This window comes from Mustela lutreola, chromosome 9, assembly GCF_030435805.1.
Source record: "Mustela lutreola isolate mMusLut2 chromosome 9, mMusLut2.pri, whole genome shotgun sequence".
Classification (NCBI taxonomy): Eukaryota; Metazoa; Chordata; class Mammalia; order Carnivora; family Mustelidae; genus Mustela; species Mustela lutreola.
The window spans coordinates 13298861-13316418 of NC_081298.1; the positions used below are offsets into that span (position 1 = coordinate 13298861).

Here is a 17558-nt window from a genome sequence, read left to right on the forward strand (position 1 = left end):
TTATATGGAACCAGAAAAGACCCCGAATAGCCAGAGGAATGTTGAAAAAGAAAGCCAGAGTTGGTGTCATCACAATTCCGACTTCAAGCTGTATTATGAAGCTGTATTCATCAAGATTGGTACTGGCCAGTATGCTACTGGCACAAAAACAGACACATAGATCAATGGAACAGAACAGAGAATTCAGAAATGGATCCTCAACACTGTGGTCAATTAATCTTTGACAAAGCAGAAAAGAATATCCAATGGTAAAATGACATTCTCTTCAACAAATAGTGTTGGGAAAATTGGACAGCCACATGCAGAAGAATGAAACTGGACCACACACACAAAGAGACTCAAAATGGATGAAAGACCTCAGTGTGAGACAGGAATCCATCAAAATCCTTGAGGAGAACACAGGCAGCAAGCTCTTCGACCTCAGTCGCACCAACTTCCTAGAAACATCGCCAAAGGCAAGGGAAGCAAGGGTGAACATGAACTATTGGGACTTCATCAAGATCAAAAGCTTTTGCAGCAAAGGAAATAGTCAATAAAACCAAAAGACAACTGACAGAATGAGAGAAAATATTTGCAAATGACATGTCAGATAAAGGGTTAGTATCCAAAATCTATAAGAATTAAACTCAACACTCAAGGAACAAATAATCCAATCAAGAAATGGGCAGAAGACCTGAACAGATATTTCTGCAAAGAAGACATCCAGATGGCCACCAGACACATGAAAAAGTGCTCAACATCACTCAGCATCAGGGAAATACAAATCAAAACCACAATGAGATACCACCTCACACCAGTCAGAATGACTAAAATTAACAAGTCAGGATATGACAGATGCTGGCGAGGATGTGGAAAAGGGGAACCCTCCTACACTGTTGGTGGGAATGCAAGCTGGTGCAGCCACTCTGGAAAACAGCATGGAGGTTCCTCTAAAAGTAGGAAATAGAGCTATCCTATGACCTAGCAATTGCACTACTGGGTATTTACCCCAAAGATACAAATGTAGTGATCCAAAGGGGCATATGCACCCAAATGTTTATAGCAGCAATGTTCACAATAGCCAAACTATGGAAAGAGCCCTGATGTCCATTGACAGATGAATAAAGAAAATGTGGTGTGTGTGTGTGTGTATATAAAGGGTTAGTATCTGAGAATTCAGATATATATATATATATATATATACACACACACACACACACACACACACATACACATACATATACATACATTGGAATATTACGTAGTCATCAAAAAATGAACCTTGCCATTTACAACAATGTGGATGGAACTAGAGGGTATTATGCTAAGTGAAATAAGTCAATCAGAGAAAGACAGTTACCATATGATATGTGGAATTTGAGAATCAAGGCAGAGGATCTTAGGGGAAGAGAGGAAAAAATGAAATAAGACAAAACCAGAGGGAGACAAACCATAAGAGACCCCTAATCTCAGGAAACAAACTGAGGGGTGCTAGAGTGGAGGGGGTAGCGGGGGTGGGGGTGGCTGGGTGATGGACACTGGGGAGGGCATGTGTTGTGGTGAGTGCTGGGTGTTGTGTAAGACTGATGAATCACAGACCTGTACCCCTAAAACAAACACATAATCTGTTAATAATAATTTTAAAGAACCCAATCCCCTCACACCCATTAGGATAGTTATTATCAAAACAGGAGAGAACAGAACAGATGTTGGTTGAGGATGTGGAGAAACTGGAACCCATGGGCCCTACTGGTGGGAATGCACAATGGTACGTCTGCTACGGAAAACAGTATGGCAGTTCCTCAAAAAATGAAAAATCACCCTACAACTCACCAATTCTAGCACCAGATATATATCCCAAAGAATTGAAAACAGAGTCTGAAGAGAGATTTGTATACCCATATTCATAGCAGCACTGTTTTACAACAGCCAAGAGGGCGAAGCAGTCCGAGTGTCCTTAGACGGATGAATGGATAAAGAAAATGTAGCACAGACATAAATGGACTATTACTCAGCTTTTAAAAGGAACAGGATTCTGACACAGGCCACATCATAGAGAGGACCCTTGAGGACATTATGTTACGTGAAATAAACCAGTCACCAAAAGAAATATTCTATGATTCTATTTCTACGAGGTCCCCAGAGCAGTCATTCCTAGAGGCAGAAAGTAGAAGGGTGTTTGCCGGGGGCTGGGGTCAGGCAGGAACGGGGACTTCCTGTTAAATGCAGGCCCCGCTGCAGGTCTACAAGATGGAAAGAGCCCTGGAGCTAGACGGTGGGGATGGTGGCACCGCGGTGTGAACATGGCTCACATCCCTGGACTGTGCACTGAGCAACGGTGAAGATGATAAATTTCATGCTACGTATATTTTCCCACATTTAAAGATAAAAAGTATTTAAGAAAGAGGTTCTCAAGAAGCCTGCAAAGGCACATGACTACGGCGTGCAGAAAGACAATGACAGGGTGACCAAGGCCTGCTGCAGAAGCTCTTGTGGGCGTCAGGGCCTGAGTTTTATGATTTTTAAAACCTAAAAACCTAAAAGCACTTTTCTGTAATGTTTAGAGCTGGAACTTGAGTAAAGGTAAAAACTGCTCTGGGGAAATGCTTCCCAGTACTACAATTTTTTTGTTATTGGTCCAGAAAAAAACAAGGTTAAAAATTTCTAATTAAAAGCATCTTAACTCGAGTTGCCTAGGTGGCTCAGTGGGTTAAGCCTCTGCCTTCAGCTTGGGTCATGATCTCAGGGTCCTGGGATCGAGCCCCACATCGGGCTCTCTGCTCAGCAGGGAGCCTGCTTCACCCCTGCCTCTCTGCCTACTTGTGATCTCTCTCTCTGTTAAATAAATAAATAGAATCTTTAAAAAAAAAGCATCTTAACTAGATTTATTTTGTATTATTACATAGTTTTAGGTGATGTAAGAATAATAAACCCCAGCTCCTCCCTCTGGGAAACCAATGGGACTTGCCCTGATGATAAATGATGCTGTTCATTTCTAGGTAAATTCTCTTATCTGATGGAAGCTCTGAGCCTAAGGCTTGTTCTCTTTGCTAATAAAGATTATCAAGCATTAAGAGAGGTGTCAAAGCAAGATAACACTAAACTGAGACTCTCTCCTTAAAAGAGAAAAAAAAAAAAACTGAAGAAAAACCCAAATTTTCTGTGTGGTTCAAGGTTAGATTCCAGGTTATTTGACAACTTGTACCACCTAAATTAAAATCACCTCATGTGCCATGCTGTGGTGGAAGCTATTTTTCTTTTTTATTTTTAAGATCTTATTTATTCATTTGGTAGAGAGACACAGAGAACATGAGCAGGAGGGAGAGGGAGAAGCAGACTCCCTCCTGAGAAGGGAGCTGGACGTGGGGCTCCATCCCAGGACCCTGAGATCATAACCTGAGCCGAAGGCAGATGCTTAATTGACTAAGTCACCCAGGCGCCCCTATTTTCCTCTTAGTAATAGAGTACCATGACTTACCTATGTTCATGGCACTTAGCTACATTTGTAGAAATGGACTACATTTCCCAGCCTCCCATGCCACTACTCGTGGCCATGTGACTAAGCAGGGGCCAATAGGAGGTGAGTAGAAGCACCAGGTATCCCAAACGGAGTTCTGGCTTTAAAACATTCGACATGTATTACTCCTTCCTCCTTCCTCTCTTCCCAGACGTCGGAATAACAGTGTGGCACGATTCTGATTTAACCACACGAGACAGAGTTGCCCCACCAGCCTGCATCAGTCACCTCTAGTCTGTTGACATGCGCGAGAGAAAGGAGCTCGGGTTCTGATGTAAGCCCTTGTATTCGGCGTGTGTCTGTCACAGCAGGTTTGCAGGTATCCTCACTAATACCCACACTTCAGAAAGCGATGCCCCTAACCACTTTCTCTGGGAGCTGAGGTTAAAGCGAGTGGTTTGCAGGATTGTGCTGGGGATCCGAGTCGTGCCCACAGACCGGTTCTTTAACTTCCTTAGTGCTGTTCTCCTTAAGCTTCCCAAACGCGGGATGAAGAGCTAGCCTCACCCTTCCTCCCTGCATCACCCCGAGGCTGGGTTCTCCCTACCTGTCTTGGTTGCACTGTAGATGTTCTCAATAGGAAACACGGAGCCCAGTCCATACAGCAGGACTTTGGCTAAGGCAGGGATTAGTTGCGTGGTAGTGACCAGCACGTTGACACAGTTGGGCCTGAGGACAAAGAAGACTTCGGTCAGAACACCAAGGCCAGGCCTCCTCACTCTGCAGCATGAGCCTGGAGTTGGCAGGAGCTCTGGTGGGGTTTGGAGCTCTGGTTAAGTCATCTTCAGGTGAGGGGAGGCCCAAAGTTCCTTCAGCTATTCCTCTCTTAGGCCTGAGGCTACCTGGCACATTGAGACGCAATCCTGTAATATTATTTACAGAGTTAGAATGTAATACTTAAGTAAAACAAATGCTTCTTGTAAGGACACACACATCGCTGCAGCCACCTTTCAGTGAGAGAAATGAGGAATACGGATCAGTGTAGGACAACAGGGAGCGGTGAGGACTGGGGAAAACTGGAAAACGCCTGCCAGTTCTGATATTTTGACAGAACCTAGAAATATGGAGCTATGGATTCCTTTTCCAGTCTTTGGGACAAAATGTGTATCAAACAGGACATATCCGTGGGACTGAGCTGGCTCATGGGCCAGCATCTTGTCACCATTCACATGCTGGGTCACAAGATTTTTGGACGCTGGTGCAGAGAGTTACTTGTTCTCTGGCTCAGATGATCTTGTTAAAGAGCAAGAGGCAATTTATTGGGAGGCCAGGAATGAAACCAGACCCTCCTTACCTTGTAATCGCCCCCCCACCCCTGGGTGGTCTGCAGCAATGGTTTTCAGAGGGCTTTGTTGTGACCAGCAGGTGTTGTGGGCAACAGTGGATGGGACAGACCAGCCTACGTGCAAAGGTCTTTGGCTCTGCTGGACCCCGAGAAGTCTCAGCACCTGTTTGCTCAGCGGTGGTGCAGGGTGTCCATGTTTCCGTGTGAGACCTCAGCTTTATCAAAGGTCCGGAAAGTGTGCAAGTGAGAATTGGGAGAGTCCAATTCTCCAAGTATGGAAACGGAGGAACCCCTGCCCTCCAATGGGAGAAAGTTCAAGGGCAGGAAGGCAAACGGAGGCTCCCACCTACCGGGAATTGATGAGGTTAAGCGCCTTCAGAGAGTGGGTCAGCCAGAGGTCGGTCAAGGCTTCCAGCTCGGCTCGGAGCTGTAGCCAAGTCTCTCTTTTGGGAGCTCCTATCAAACCTATGGATAAGGGAAATAAAGACGTGGTATTTATCATTTGAGAGGTCTGGGGGGTGGTGGCTAGGGAAGGGGAGTCTAGCTACAGGTACCCCAAGGTTTCAAATCAGAGGATACCCAAGGTCAACTTTATCCAGTAATTTTAATCTGACTTTGGGATGGATTGATCAGTCATCCTCGCCCGTGACTGGTACATTCATCCACACACCCACTGGTCCGCCCTTCCCTCCCTCTGCCCATCCATCCATCCAACAAAGAATGTGGGAGTCCCTGCTGTGTACTCTGTATTGTAATAGGCACTGCATATGCAGATGAACAAAAAAATGCAGATCATAGCATTTATACTGTTACCGTGAAGATAAAAAATGAATAAGAAAACGTTTATGGAGTGCTTACTGTGTGTATGGCCTGGGCTTTTAATGATTTCTTTCATTCATTTTCACCGTGACCCTAGAGGTGGACCTTTTTTCTTTTTTTAAAAATTGAGATATAACTGACAACACTGTGTAAGTCAGGTGGAGAAGCTGAGGCTTAGTGAGGTCAACAGACTTGCTCACCGCAGGAAACAGGGAGACAGAAGGGACACCAAGGCAGCAGGCTGTCTAGACCTGTCGAGTCTGTCAGCCATCAAGGCCCTTGAGATAAAGTTAAGCCTCCTGAGCCCCGGCCCCTGAGCCTGCTTAGTTCCTGGTCTCATTTCTTGCCATTGCCCTGCTGTCCTTCTGTTCCCTCCCCAGTGGCTTCCTCTTTGTCCCCTGACACACCAAGTACCTTTGCACACCTCATCTGAGAGCCTAGACCCCTCTTCATATCTTATCGTCCCTTTTGGCTAAGTCCTTCACACTCCGTTTCAATGTCATTTCTTCTGGAATCTGGAAGGCCCGCCCTGGTCAGGTCTCTATTTCACACTCTCCCAACACCCTGCGCCCCTTGTCCATCGCACTTGTCACAACCAGGATTTCACACCCATCTGTGTGATCGTGTGTTCAGTGTCTGCTTTGCTCACCATGCTGTTGGCCCCACAAGGACAGGGACCGAGCTGGTTTTGTTCACCACGGCGGAACCAGCCCCTGGGCGGCGCTATCACAGGGGCTGGCGTGCGGTTGGTGCCGAATCGGTATTTGTTCAAGGGAGAAGGGATTCCCTGGGACACACTGCTGTAGAAGGTCTCTGGCTCGCCTTTTCTCTGCACCTCGCTCACAGCCCTTAATAATGATACAAACTGCTGGGTGCACGGGACCATAGAGTTTACAAGAGGCTTCACATGTGCTTCCGCGGGCAGCCAGCTGGTCAACAACCCCTCCTACTTTGCACCTGCTAGGGAAGTAGGCTTCTAGCTTCTGTCTGCTTGCCCCCAACCCACAGCTTTTCCCCAGGCTGATCTCCTTCCCCAGACAAGAGCAACATTCAAGAAATGCTCACTGCGCGGCGGCACAGTTCCAAGCCAGTCCCATGTGTTAATTCGTATTATTCTGACATTTATCCTAGGAGTTGGGCAGCATCGTTAGTCTCACCTTACACCTGAGGAAACTGAGGCACACATGGGTTAAGTAACCCGCTCAAGGGTTCTAACAGGACGTGGCAGAGGGAGGTGTAAAATCAGGCAAAGGCCTCTGAACCCAGCCCTGCCTCCTGATGTGGATCTGTTAAGCCTTTTCTATTTTCATCCTGTTTCTTGGGGATGTCTCTCTTCTGAGCACAACTTCCCAAACCCTCGGGATCCTGGGCTGTGTGGTGACCCCCCAGGCTGGAGACTGCGGCCCTCACCAGGCTAGTTCTGTGATGCAGAGAGAGCTGGGGGAGAGGAGTGGGGGAGGGAGCATGCAGAAACTGGGGTGGGGGCAGGGGGGCTCCCCACCGTATCCTGCCTGCTGCAGGCTCCCTTCGCCTGTTGACACACTGGGCAGTTTCCCCTCAGCTTAGGGGAGAGCAGAGCAGCCCGACAGGAGCCCTGGGCGCTTCCTGGGGCTTAACCTAGATGAGGAGCGGGTGGCCTCGGTTGGCCGACTCCGTTGGCCGCATCAGGGCAGCTGAGCAGGCAGGGCTGAGCCTGCAGCTCTCTGCCTCACTCTCGCCGTCCACAGACTTGGGTGTAAGAGGCCACGGAGTGTGGGCAGAGTGGCAAAGAAGCCGGCGGCTTTCACCTTGACCGCACATCAGGGCCTGAACCTTGGGATTCCAACCCTGGCTGCCGCCAGGCCAAGATCAGAGCTGGAAATGCCTCAGGTGGTTCCAGTTTGAGAACCAGCAGCTTCCAGGCCTTCTCCAACTTCAGCGATTCCAACAGCTTACCTGGGAATCTTGTTTAAAATGCTGATTCTGACCCAGTGGCCTGAAGTGGGTCCCTAGAGTCTGACAACAAAGGTGATGCTTACGCGGCTGGTCCGCAGCCCACTGTCTGGGCAGCAGGGGCTGAAGCCACCGGTCCCCCAACTCCAGCGAGTGCCGGAGTCGTCCAGGATGTGTTGGAACACAGGTGGCCGGGCCACCCCAGCCTCAGAGCACACCTGATGTAGCCGTGGGGTGGGAGGCCAACCCCCAAACCCGCTCCACTGCCCGTGGGCTGCGGGATCCCGGGCAGGCTGCATCGTCTATTCCTGCATCTCCCCGCAACCCCGAGTGAGGACGTGGAGATGCTCGTGTCCCCTTCCAGAGCGTGCCCTGAAGGTGCGCACTGAGCAAGCTATTTTCTGCACATGCAAGGGGCCACGGCCACCCTTGACCCTGCCTCGGTGAGGGGTGCGGCCTGAGCAGGGCAGTCCCCCCCCTAACCGCCCGTCGCCCCGGGGAGGGGGGGGGGCTCCGACCACTCACCACCGACGTTGTTCTTGTAGGTGTTGTACATCTCCTTCACCCGCCGGTAGCGGAAGGCCAGCTTCCTCATCCAGTCCACGCCGCCGTGGACGCCGGAGCCCAGGCACATGTTGGCTCCCGGGGCCGAGCTGTGGAAGCCGTCGGCCGAGAAGTTGTACGTGCTGGGGGGAGGGAGGAGAGAGACAGGGATGGGGGGCGGTGGGCGTGAAGCCCGCGCGGGGGCCAGGCTAGGATAAGCCCCGCCCCCTTTAGAATTAGAAGCTAGAAGGGAATTCCAAAAAAATGGTTGCAGCTGGTTCATCCCGACAAAAGAGTCCAGAAGGAAACATGTTAGTTCCTGCTACTTCGATCCCCAGATCAGCGCTGCTCCGTGTTCCCTGGAAGGCCTGGCTGCCAGCCCTTTCTTCCCACCTGTGACATCTCCCTGTCTTTCACAGAAATAATCCTAGCCTGATTTTTTTGATTTGTTAAATGAGGCAGAGCTGATTGCTGGTGCTTCGCAGACACAATCCTCCGGTCCGGGTGCAGCCTGCCGGCCTAAGCGGCGCTCTGTGTGGACTGGAGACGAGTCCGAGGGTCTCACGGAGCTGACGACAGAGGCGGCAGCTGGGAACGCGAACAGGGGAGTGGGGGCGAGTCGCCCTGACAGCAACCAGCACGTGAGAATGAAAACCCCAACGTGCCAGAGACCCCCATCTTCTTTCCCCTCTGCCAGAAACCTTGCTGGAGGTTTGCAAAATCACAGCATTGCAGGGGAAAACCAGAGCGTGACAAGGGATGTGTGTCGAGCAGGACCCAAAGCTTCAAAGATGAGTCTCTTCTCAGGGGCACCTGTGTGGCTCAGTCGGTTCAGCGTCAGAATCTTGGTTTTGGCTCTGGTCGTGATCTCAGGGTTGTGAGATCGAGCCCCGCATGGGGCCCCACTGTGGGCGTGCAGCCCGCTTGAGATGGTCTCTCTCTTCCTCTGTGCCCACCCCCCCCAACCCCCACTGAGTCTCCTCCTGGAAAAGAAGAGCAGGAGGAGACGGGTCAGTGTGGTTCTCTGGCTGTTTCAGGGAATGAGTCTGGCTGATTTCCCCCCTCTTGTACTATTTCGCACTTTCTAGATGTTCTACGATGAGCTGAAGAGTGGAAATAAAGACATGTTATTTTTTTACAAAGACGTGCTGCAGCAGGAATGAGGCAAAACTTGGAAATGGTATCTCACGTCCGTCCCTGGGCTTCAGGGCTCTGCTGCTGCGGAGATCAAAGGACACTTGGAAAGTGTGAGGTGCTGGGTCACGCTCCCTGTGCAGCATCTGCCGTGTCCAGTGCCCGACCGCAGCGTGATGGGACATGCCACTGTGACCCCCCCGGTACTGTGCCTGGGGCTCAGCCTTGCTCGAGCAGAGGCCAGACCCTTAGGGGCTCCCTGGGACATGCAGGCCAGGACACTGGCCCGGTTGACTTGATCCTCAGGGCCTCAGAGGTAGACTCTGAGGACCCGTCTGCAGCCTCATGTCGAGCAGCAGTGAACTTGGGAGCCACAACAGTCCTTCACCCCGAAACTCCTCCTTGGTCATGGCCTTTCAAGCAGTGGCCTGCTCTCCCTTCTCAGTCTCTTCAGAAGTCTCTGCAGAAGCCACGATCAGGTGTGACCTTCCGCGGGTGCTCACAGGAGACGGTGCCACAGGCACGCAGGACCTCCTGGGCCAGCACCCGCCACAGCACACCCACCACGTCGGACCCACCTCGGGAGCTCCCTTGTTGCTGGATGGGGTGGCAGGGTCCACATGGTGTGGGGGAGAGTCTGTGACACAGAGCCATCGTAGGCAGAGTGGCCCCTCTGGTGGCTACTGATCCTAGGGCTGACCACCGTGAGAGGCTGGGCGTCAGCTCCGGGATCAGTCATGGCTGCTGGAAGGCTGCGTGGATCTGGTTGGTGAAGGTTCTGGGAGGGAGGTGGCCTGCCATGGGACTGGCCCCCGCGGCAGCAGCAGCAGCAGTAGCACGACACAGCTCACCGGCCAGTATTCCCAGAGGCTAGGACATGGCCATCAGCCAAGTCTTCAACGGCGACCACGTGACAAGCTGCCTGTGGGGCTTCTCCCACGTTCTCTTCAGATTTATGATGTATGCGCCAATGTTCTTTTATTTTTCTTTTAAGATTTTATTTATTTATTTATTTTAAATATTTTATTTATTTGACAGAGAGAAAGAAATCACAAGTAGGCAGAGAGGCAGGCGGAGAGAGAGAGGGGAGGAAGCAGGCTCCCTGCGGAGCAGAGAGCCCGACGTGGGGCTCAATCCCAGGACCCTGGGATCATGACCTGAGCTGAAGGCAGAGGCTTTAACCCACTGAGCCACCCAGGCGCCCCAAGATTTTATTTATTTAATAGAACACAAGAGAGGGAACACAAGCAGGGGGAGTGGGAGAGGGAGAAGAAGGTTCCTTGCGGAGCAGAGAGCCTGATGCGGGGCTTGATCCTAGGACCCTGAGATCATGACCTGAGCCGAAGGTAGATGCTTAATGACTGAGCCACCCAGGCGCCCTGCGCCAATACTCTTCCCTCTGTGCATGTACAGATCCGTGTGGAAGTCAAGGTTGGTGCCACCTAAGTGACTTCCGGCTGCAAGGAATTTGAGGACATCCTCCTGCCCCAGTGGCAGGACATCAAGGGCTTGGGACATGAAGGGAACCCAGGACTATGCCTTAAGGATCCCTCTCAGAGTAGTGTGGAAAGGCCAGATAATTGGTTCTTGAAAAAGAACACAACATGCTAAGAACTCCGAGGACACCCTGGGGGAGGTCCCTGGATGTTCTGCCCAGAAAACAGGAGGGTAGGGAAGGACATTCATGAACCCTACCACCCCCACGTACCAGCTGTGTGAGGTTCCGCAGGTTACTTAACCTCTCTGTGCCTCCCATTCCCCAGTTGTCAAATAGGGAGGAAGAGAAGAGCATGTGTTGCTCCCTGCGGTAACCGGGAAGAGGAGGGAGTTAATGCACAAAAGACACCTGGGATAGGGCCTGGTGCAAAATAAGGGCATTACCAAGGTGGGTTTCTGCTGCGAACTTAAGTAAACAAGAAAGGGTATTTGATACTTGGTGCCCGGCACACAGTAGGTACTCAAAAGAGGCTTCTCAAATGAATGCATGAAGAAGTTGGTGTCTATGGGGAAAACCATCCTTGGATGGTGGGTTCTGGAAGTGAGGTCCCAAACAGCTCAGCATGAGACGGCCTTCAGCGGAACCTGCTCTCAGTCCCATACCAGCCAGCTACAGGGGAGATGTTATAAACACGGAATCCTGGTTGCTCACTGCCGTGAAGGGAAGAGTGGTTCCCAGCTATGACGTCGTGGAAAGGGCACAATTAACCTTGATCTGGGGTTTATTTACTCCACAAATAGAGAAGCCCCGGCTGGCACTGGAGCCTTGCTCCTTGCCAGTCCTGACTGCAAGGGATTTTCAGAATGGCTAATTAATAAGAAGCAGGCGCCTGCCTATCCCTCCTAGTACTGCTGGGCTTTGAAAAGACCTGCAGGGCCCAGTGACAGAAGCTTTGATTTCTTTCTTTGGAGAAAAGATGGAAGAATCATTGAGGAAGCAAACACTAAGTGAAGTTCCTGGTCCCATAAGCAAAACACCATGCAGTCTAGTAATATTTTTGATGGGGCGGAAGTTACTGGGCTGGGATAATTTTGGATAAGCACAGATTAACTATGGCTCCATTTTTATAAGGTTTTCTCAGGGGCAGGCTTGAAACATTCCAGCCACATTCCTCTGAAAGCTGTCTCGTTTTGAGCGGTGGGATACCTTATTTCTGGAACCCATGTCCTACCCGGATTTTCCCCTAGAAACTAGACATACCACTTACTTGGTCAAGAAATTTTTTTTTGAGTATCGACTGTATCAACATTTATATTAAATAATATACATATGCTAATGAAGCAATCAAGCTTTTGAAGAAGGGGTGCCAAACTCTTGGTGGTGGTATTCTGGGAGGCAAGGTCAGAAGCGGTGTTTGATTTTTTTATTTTTTAACCAGTATGCATGCATTACTTTAGGCAGCTGACAAGAAATCGCCGAGAGGTGAACATAAGCAGAGTGACAGAGAGTCTCTGGAAATCTCTGTGACTGGGTGATGCGGAGGAGGCTGCAGGCTGGGGGTTGGGGCTGCGACCTGGGGCTCTGACCCAGGCAGGTACGCTCACCCTCATAACCCAGCCCGCCTCTCCTCTCCGCTTCTGGTGGAAGGCAAGCTCAATAACCAATCAAAAGGGGGCAGTTTGGGCTCCCCAAATTCCTACCTCAGGTCTTGCCCGTTGTCATCAGATGAGACGTCGTCAACGTGGATCTGGTCACAGTCCTACGGAGAATGTGGCAAGAGGAGAAAAAGAGGAAGTGTGACTGTAGTCTCTGAGAGCGAGTCAGTTTCATAAGCTGAGCACTGCCGTAGGAGTCAGGAGTCCTGGATTCTACTGTGAGCTTTGCTCCTAAAGGTTAGGTGAACTCCCATGAAGTCTCATGCCTTCTGTTGCCTTTGGGACCCTTGTAAACAAGGTTGGCTGTTGAGGGGGAGTGATCGTGTAATCTATCATGCACACCCAGACTGTTTTGCAAGTAAAGGGACTGCTGTTAAGATTGCGGTCAAAGCCTTTGCCTTAATCAAGGTATGTCCTCTGCGTGGAAGGCTCTTCTGCCTTCATTCGTGCAGGGAACCTTGGATCGATCAAGCATTCACTTCCAGAGGCAGCCCCTTCCCCAGGCCCCCTCTGTGTCCCGTGATCTGTGGCCAGCACTGATCGGGTACTTATCATAATGTGTAATGTATGAGGCTTGCCATTCCACAGACTCCTGTGCCCTGCTGCTCTCCACCACTCACACACGGCTCAGTTCTCTTTGGGCAAACATCTTAGTACGGGTGAGTTAAGACCGAGGGGAGGAGATGACGGAGGTGGGCACGTGACCCAGGCCCAACCAATCAGAGGGACCCAGGAGCCTTCCGGCCTCAGTGATGGTGTGAAAGGGGAGCATGTGGTCTAAACTAGACCAGTGAGGGCCGGCCTGGGACTCTGGCTGGGACCTCGGGGAGGGGGCTTCTCCTCTAGCGCAGCTGCCAGGTGGTGGGATTCAGCCTGGAGAAAAGCGGATCTGAGAGCTGGAGAGGGATGAGGCCCTGATCACAGGATTTGATCCCCAGGATCCAGCCGCAGCTGAAGCCAGAAACCAGACCACCCGGACCGCAGTAACCTGAGTAATTAATGCCCCCCCCCCCCCATCTCCCAAATGTCCATGCCCCAATTCCAGGCTCCTTATATGGCGAAAGGGACTTTGCAAAGGGATTAAGTTAAAGGTCCTGAGATGGGGACATTATTCTGGATTATCCAGGTGGGCCCTACGTGTAATTACAGGGGTCCTGTGAGTGAGAAGCAGAGGGGTATTGGATGATGGAGAGAATAGGATTGGGATGGCACTGGGATGGCACAAGCCCAGACATATAGGTACCCACTAGACACCACAAAAGGCCCAGACTCCTCCCCTCAGAGCCTCCAGAGGAAACCAGCCTTGCCAGCGTCTTCAGCCCATTGAGACAGCTTCTGGACACCCGGCTTCCAGAACGATAAGGGAACACTCAGCTTAAACCACTGAGTGTGTGGGGATCAGTTACAGCCACCACAGGAAATGACTCCCTGGGCTCTTCGGTTTGAGCTAGTGGGGTTGGATTTCTGTCACTTTGCAACCGGGTCACATAACCGCCTCCCTGAAGCTACACGCAACATCCAGCCAGAGGGGTCACCTCTGCCCCCGCCAGGAAGTCCAGCCAGGTGGCAGGAGGACCAGGCGAAAACCGTGAGCGTGCTGTGCCTGTTCCAGCTCCTGGTGAACCCCAGGCTCTGGAATCTGACCACCTCCTGGCTGTGTGACCTCGAGCCAGTGGCATAACCACCCTGAGCCTCTGGGGTCGCCTTGGAAAAATGCGAGACAGAGGAAGCTCCTTCATGGGCTTGGCGTGAGGAGAAGGGAGGTGCTGGGCTAAATGCACCTAGCGCGGGGGCTGGAACATGGCAGGTGTGGCATGAATGGTAGTTTCCATTATTGTGTTAAGATTCAGGAGTGTCCACATTTTGGTTGCAAGGTAATTTCAGGAGGCAGGTGTCTCCTGGAAAACACTACAAGGGGGAGGGGAAGCACATGGAACTCTGAGTTTGACCTCTAAGAAAAAAGCTGGTGGGGACATCTCTGGCTGGTTGATGGGTGGGTAGAATCTGGGGAAAAAAATGGTGTTGTCAACATTTTGAGCACACCTCTTTTTACTTACGGAAGAGGTTTGAATTTATCTTCAAGAATAGGAGATCCGCAGGGGATGGGAATGATGGGAACCCCTCCCCTCATTAATTTTTAAAGACCTATGGGGTAACCATGTTGTTATGGAGATGTGGGGTTGGGGACAGTGGCATTTGGGGCGGCCTGGGCTACTCTGTGGGGACCAAGGCTGGAGCCTGGGAGAAAGGGATGGTGTGGCCACTGTCCTCTCTCTGGTCCCCTGAATGGGCTTTGGATTGCTAAGGGGTTTGCCGGAAGGTGAGGTTCGCTTCCAGAGTCCCTGGCACACGCTGGCCCACAGCCCTGTGGCAAAGTGTGACCTTGAGTCCTGACACCTGGGATCTCTCACATCCGTGGGCCTGGGACAATGCCAGTGCCTGGGTAGCAGCGTGCTCTGACAGGCCTGGATGGAAAGGGCCTGGACGGTGGGGAGGTTCCACCATGCGGGCAGGTGGGAGTAGGGGCAGACGGCAAAGAACATGGCGGATGTTAAGTGGTGAACCCAACTGAGAAGCTCTTTGGGGAGCACTGGGAAAAAAACTGGGGCTACGGAGTGACCGCTCTTTGAGCTAGCTTACACCCAAACCTCTACTGTTCCTCATTCTGTATTTCCTTTCTTCCCATGGGCCCGGAATTCTCATCGATATTTGGCGGTCTCAGGTCTCCCCAAGACCTTTCCTAAAATAGCAGAACACAACGGTACACACCCCAGCTTGAAAGGTTCTACAGTCACGCTAATACAGTAGTGATTAGCCACGTGTGGCTATTGATAATTATTTTTAAATAAACTTAAATTCAACAGCATACAAAATTTAGTTCCTTAGGCCTATTTCAAGTGCTCAGTAGCTACATGTGGCCACTGGCTACGCCCATCGTCACAGAAAATTCTAGTGGACAGTGTTGCTGTCAAGGGGTAAAGGAACCAGGCTGACGATTCTTCTGTGCTGATAAGCTCACTTAGCTTGCGAGCCGGCCTGGAGACTGGGCTCACTCTGCCCACGCTATGCTTGAAACATTTTTGTTTTTGGAACAAGAGCCAATATGTAAACTCGGGAGACCTCTCCTTCTCTCCTCGCTTCTCCCTTCTTGTTCTCACTCCCTTCCTCTGTCTTTCCAGATTTTTGGCGACTCAGACTTTACACGCTCTGGCAGTGTGAAGCTTGCATTCATCCGTCCCAAGCCGTCCCTGGCCCTTTCCAGGGCTCTGCAGGCTCGTCTGGGTTTTCTGCCCTTCACGTTACGGCTTACATGGCCCCAGTGGGCGTGCTAGTTGGAGCCCTCTGAGCTGCAGAAATCTTACCTAGATGGAAGGGTCCTCGACCGGCAAGCCTAATATGTTCCTGAAAATGGTCTTTAAAAGCCAACGCTGACTTTGAAGACCCAGGCAGAGAGAAAACAAAATTAGTAGCAGACTTCTACCCCCCCGTCCATGGCTTTGCCTGAAATTGGAAAAACACCTCCTTCTGCTCTCCAGTCCTTCCCTCAAGCTCAAAAGCTGCTCCGGGGGTCACACGGGCTCAGGCCCCTGGGCAGGGCTCCCTGTGCTTTCCCTGATATCAGGGGAAAGGCATGTGGGAGGCTCTGGTTTTCTCATTTGCAAGGGGATTGTTGGGGGCGCTAAAGTGTGACAACAGTAGCGATCACATTTCGGGCTTCATAAAATACCATGGCGCTCAGCTAGACGCTACCTCATACTCCACCAGCTGACCTGGATCCTGTTACCCGCTGGGCCTGGGCTGGCAGTGAGGGGGGTGCGACAGTACCAAGGAGGGGAGCTCTGGGGGAGGAAGATCCTACACCCCCCAATTCTCCTGCGTGGGGGGCCAGGCTTTGGAGGTGGGGTGCTGGCTTTTCACAGCCTAGGGTGTTTCTTGCCTCTTCAAGGTCAAGTGTGGCCCTGCTGCGGGGTCTGAGCAGGATCCGCTCATAAAGACAGAGGAAAGGTTCTGATGCCCGGACCTGGGTGAGAAGCCTGGGCCTCCATGCAATTCCAGCCACGGAGAATTCACATTTTCTGATCCAGAGAAACACCTGCACATTGGCTTGTGCAAAAATGTCCATCATCCCAGTGAAAAGCAGGAAAACACCTCAAGTTCCCTCAACTGGATCATTGCTAAATAAACCGTGGTACGTCCATTCAGCAGACTCCTGCCTGGCAGGTCAGAAGAGTCAGGGAGACTTTTATGTTAGCACATGGACGTATTCCCAAGACATCCCATTGTGTGCGGGGAAAAAGAGAAACCTGGGGAACAATACAGCCAGGTTCACACTGTACATATGCTGTTGACCTAGGAAAAACATGGGGTTTTGGAGCGCTGACCCCCACACAGTCAAAAATCTGTGTACGACTTCTGACTACCCCCAAACTTAACTGCTAAGAGCTTTTGTTGATTGGAAGCCTTACTGGTAATATAAACAGTTGCCACATATTTTATATATTATATGTATTATATACTATATTCTTACAATAAAGTGAGCTACACAAAAGAAAGTATTAAAATCATAAGGAAAATACGTTTTACTTTTAATAAATATAGGACTGTGCTGTATTTATTAAAAAATCTGCGTATCTGTAGATCCATGCAATTCAGACTCATGTATGGGCGGCTCAATCAGAAATCAGTAGAGCATCTGACTCTTGGTTTCGGCTCAGGTCGTGATCTCGGGGTCATGAGATCGAGCCCCATGTTGGGCTCTGTGCTTAGTGTGGAGACTGCTTGTCCCTCTCCTGCACGCCTTCCCCTGCTCGCTCTCTCTAATAAAAAAATCCTAAAACAAGCAAACCCATGTTGTTTAAGCATGAACTGTATTTATAAAAATCCATTAAAAACAAAGTAAAATATTTTATATGGATATATACATATACATAAATAGAAAAAGAACGATCTGGAAGCTTACACATCTGATTGGAAGCAGCAGTTCTATCTGGGAAGGCACTGGGATTGGGTTAGTGGTCAAAGGAAGCTTTAAGTTCATCAGAATGCTTACTCCCGCCTTCTCTCCCTCCTCTGCTCTCTCTTTTTCTATAAGGATAATGTACATATGCATTGCCTTTGAAAACAGGAAATGTTTCATGGGAACGAGACAGGATCTAACACAGGAGCAGGGGAGGAATCAAGGGAGAGGGAGAAGCAGATTGCTCTGCTGAGCAAGGGCCCTGATGGGCTACTTGGTCCCAGGACCTTAGACTTATG

General features: G+C 50.6%; 1 protein-coding gene across 5 annotated transcripts in view; it reads right to left on the minus strand.

Annotated features, from left to right (window-relative positions):
- Nucleotides 1-17558, minus strand: part of EYA2 (EYA transcriptional coactivator and phosphatase 2) — a 282642-nt gene that overhangs the window by 16320 nt on the left and 248764 nt on the right. For all 5 annotated transcript variants that reach the window (XM_059132953.1, XM_059132949.1, XM_059132952.1 and 2 more), the window contains 4 exons: nucleotides 12348-12406; nucleotides 8058-8218; nucleotides 5132-5246; nucleotides 4044-4165 (listed from right to left, as the gene is read on the minus strand). In XM_059132953.1, the coding sequence (XP_058988936.1) occupies nucleotides 4044-4165; nucleotides 5132-5246; nucleotides 8058-8218; nucleotides 12348-12406 (457 nt within the window). The remainder of the gene's footprint in view (nucleotides 1-4043; nucleotides 4166-5131; nucleotides 5247-8057; nucleotides 8219-12347; nucleotides 12407-17558) is intronic.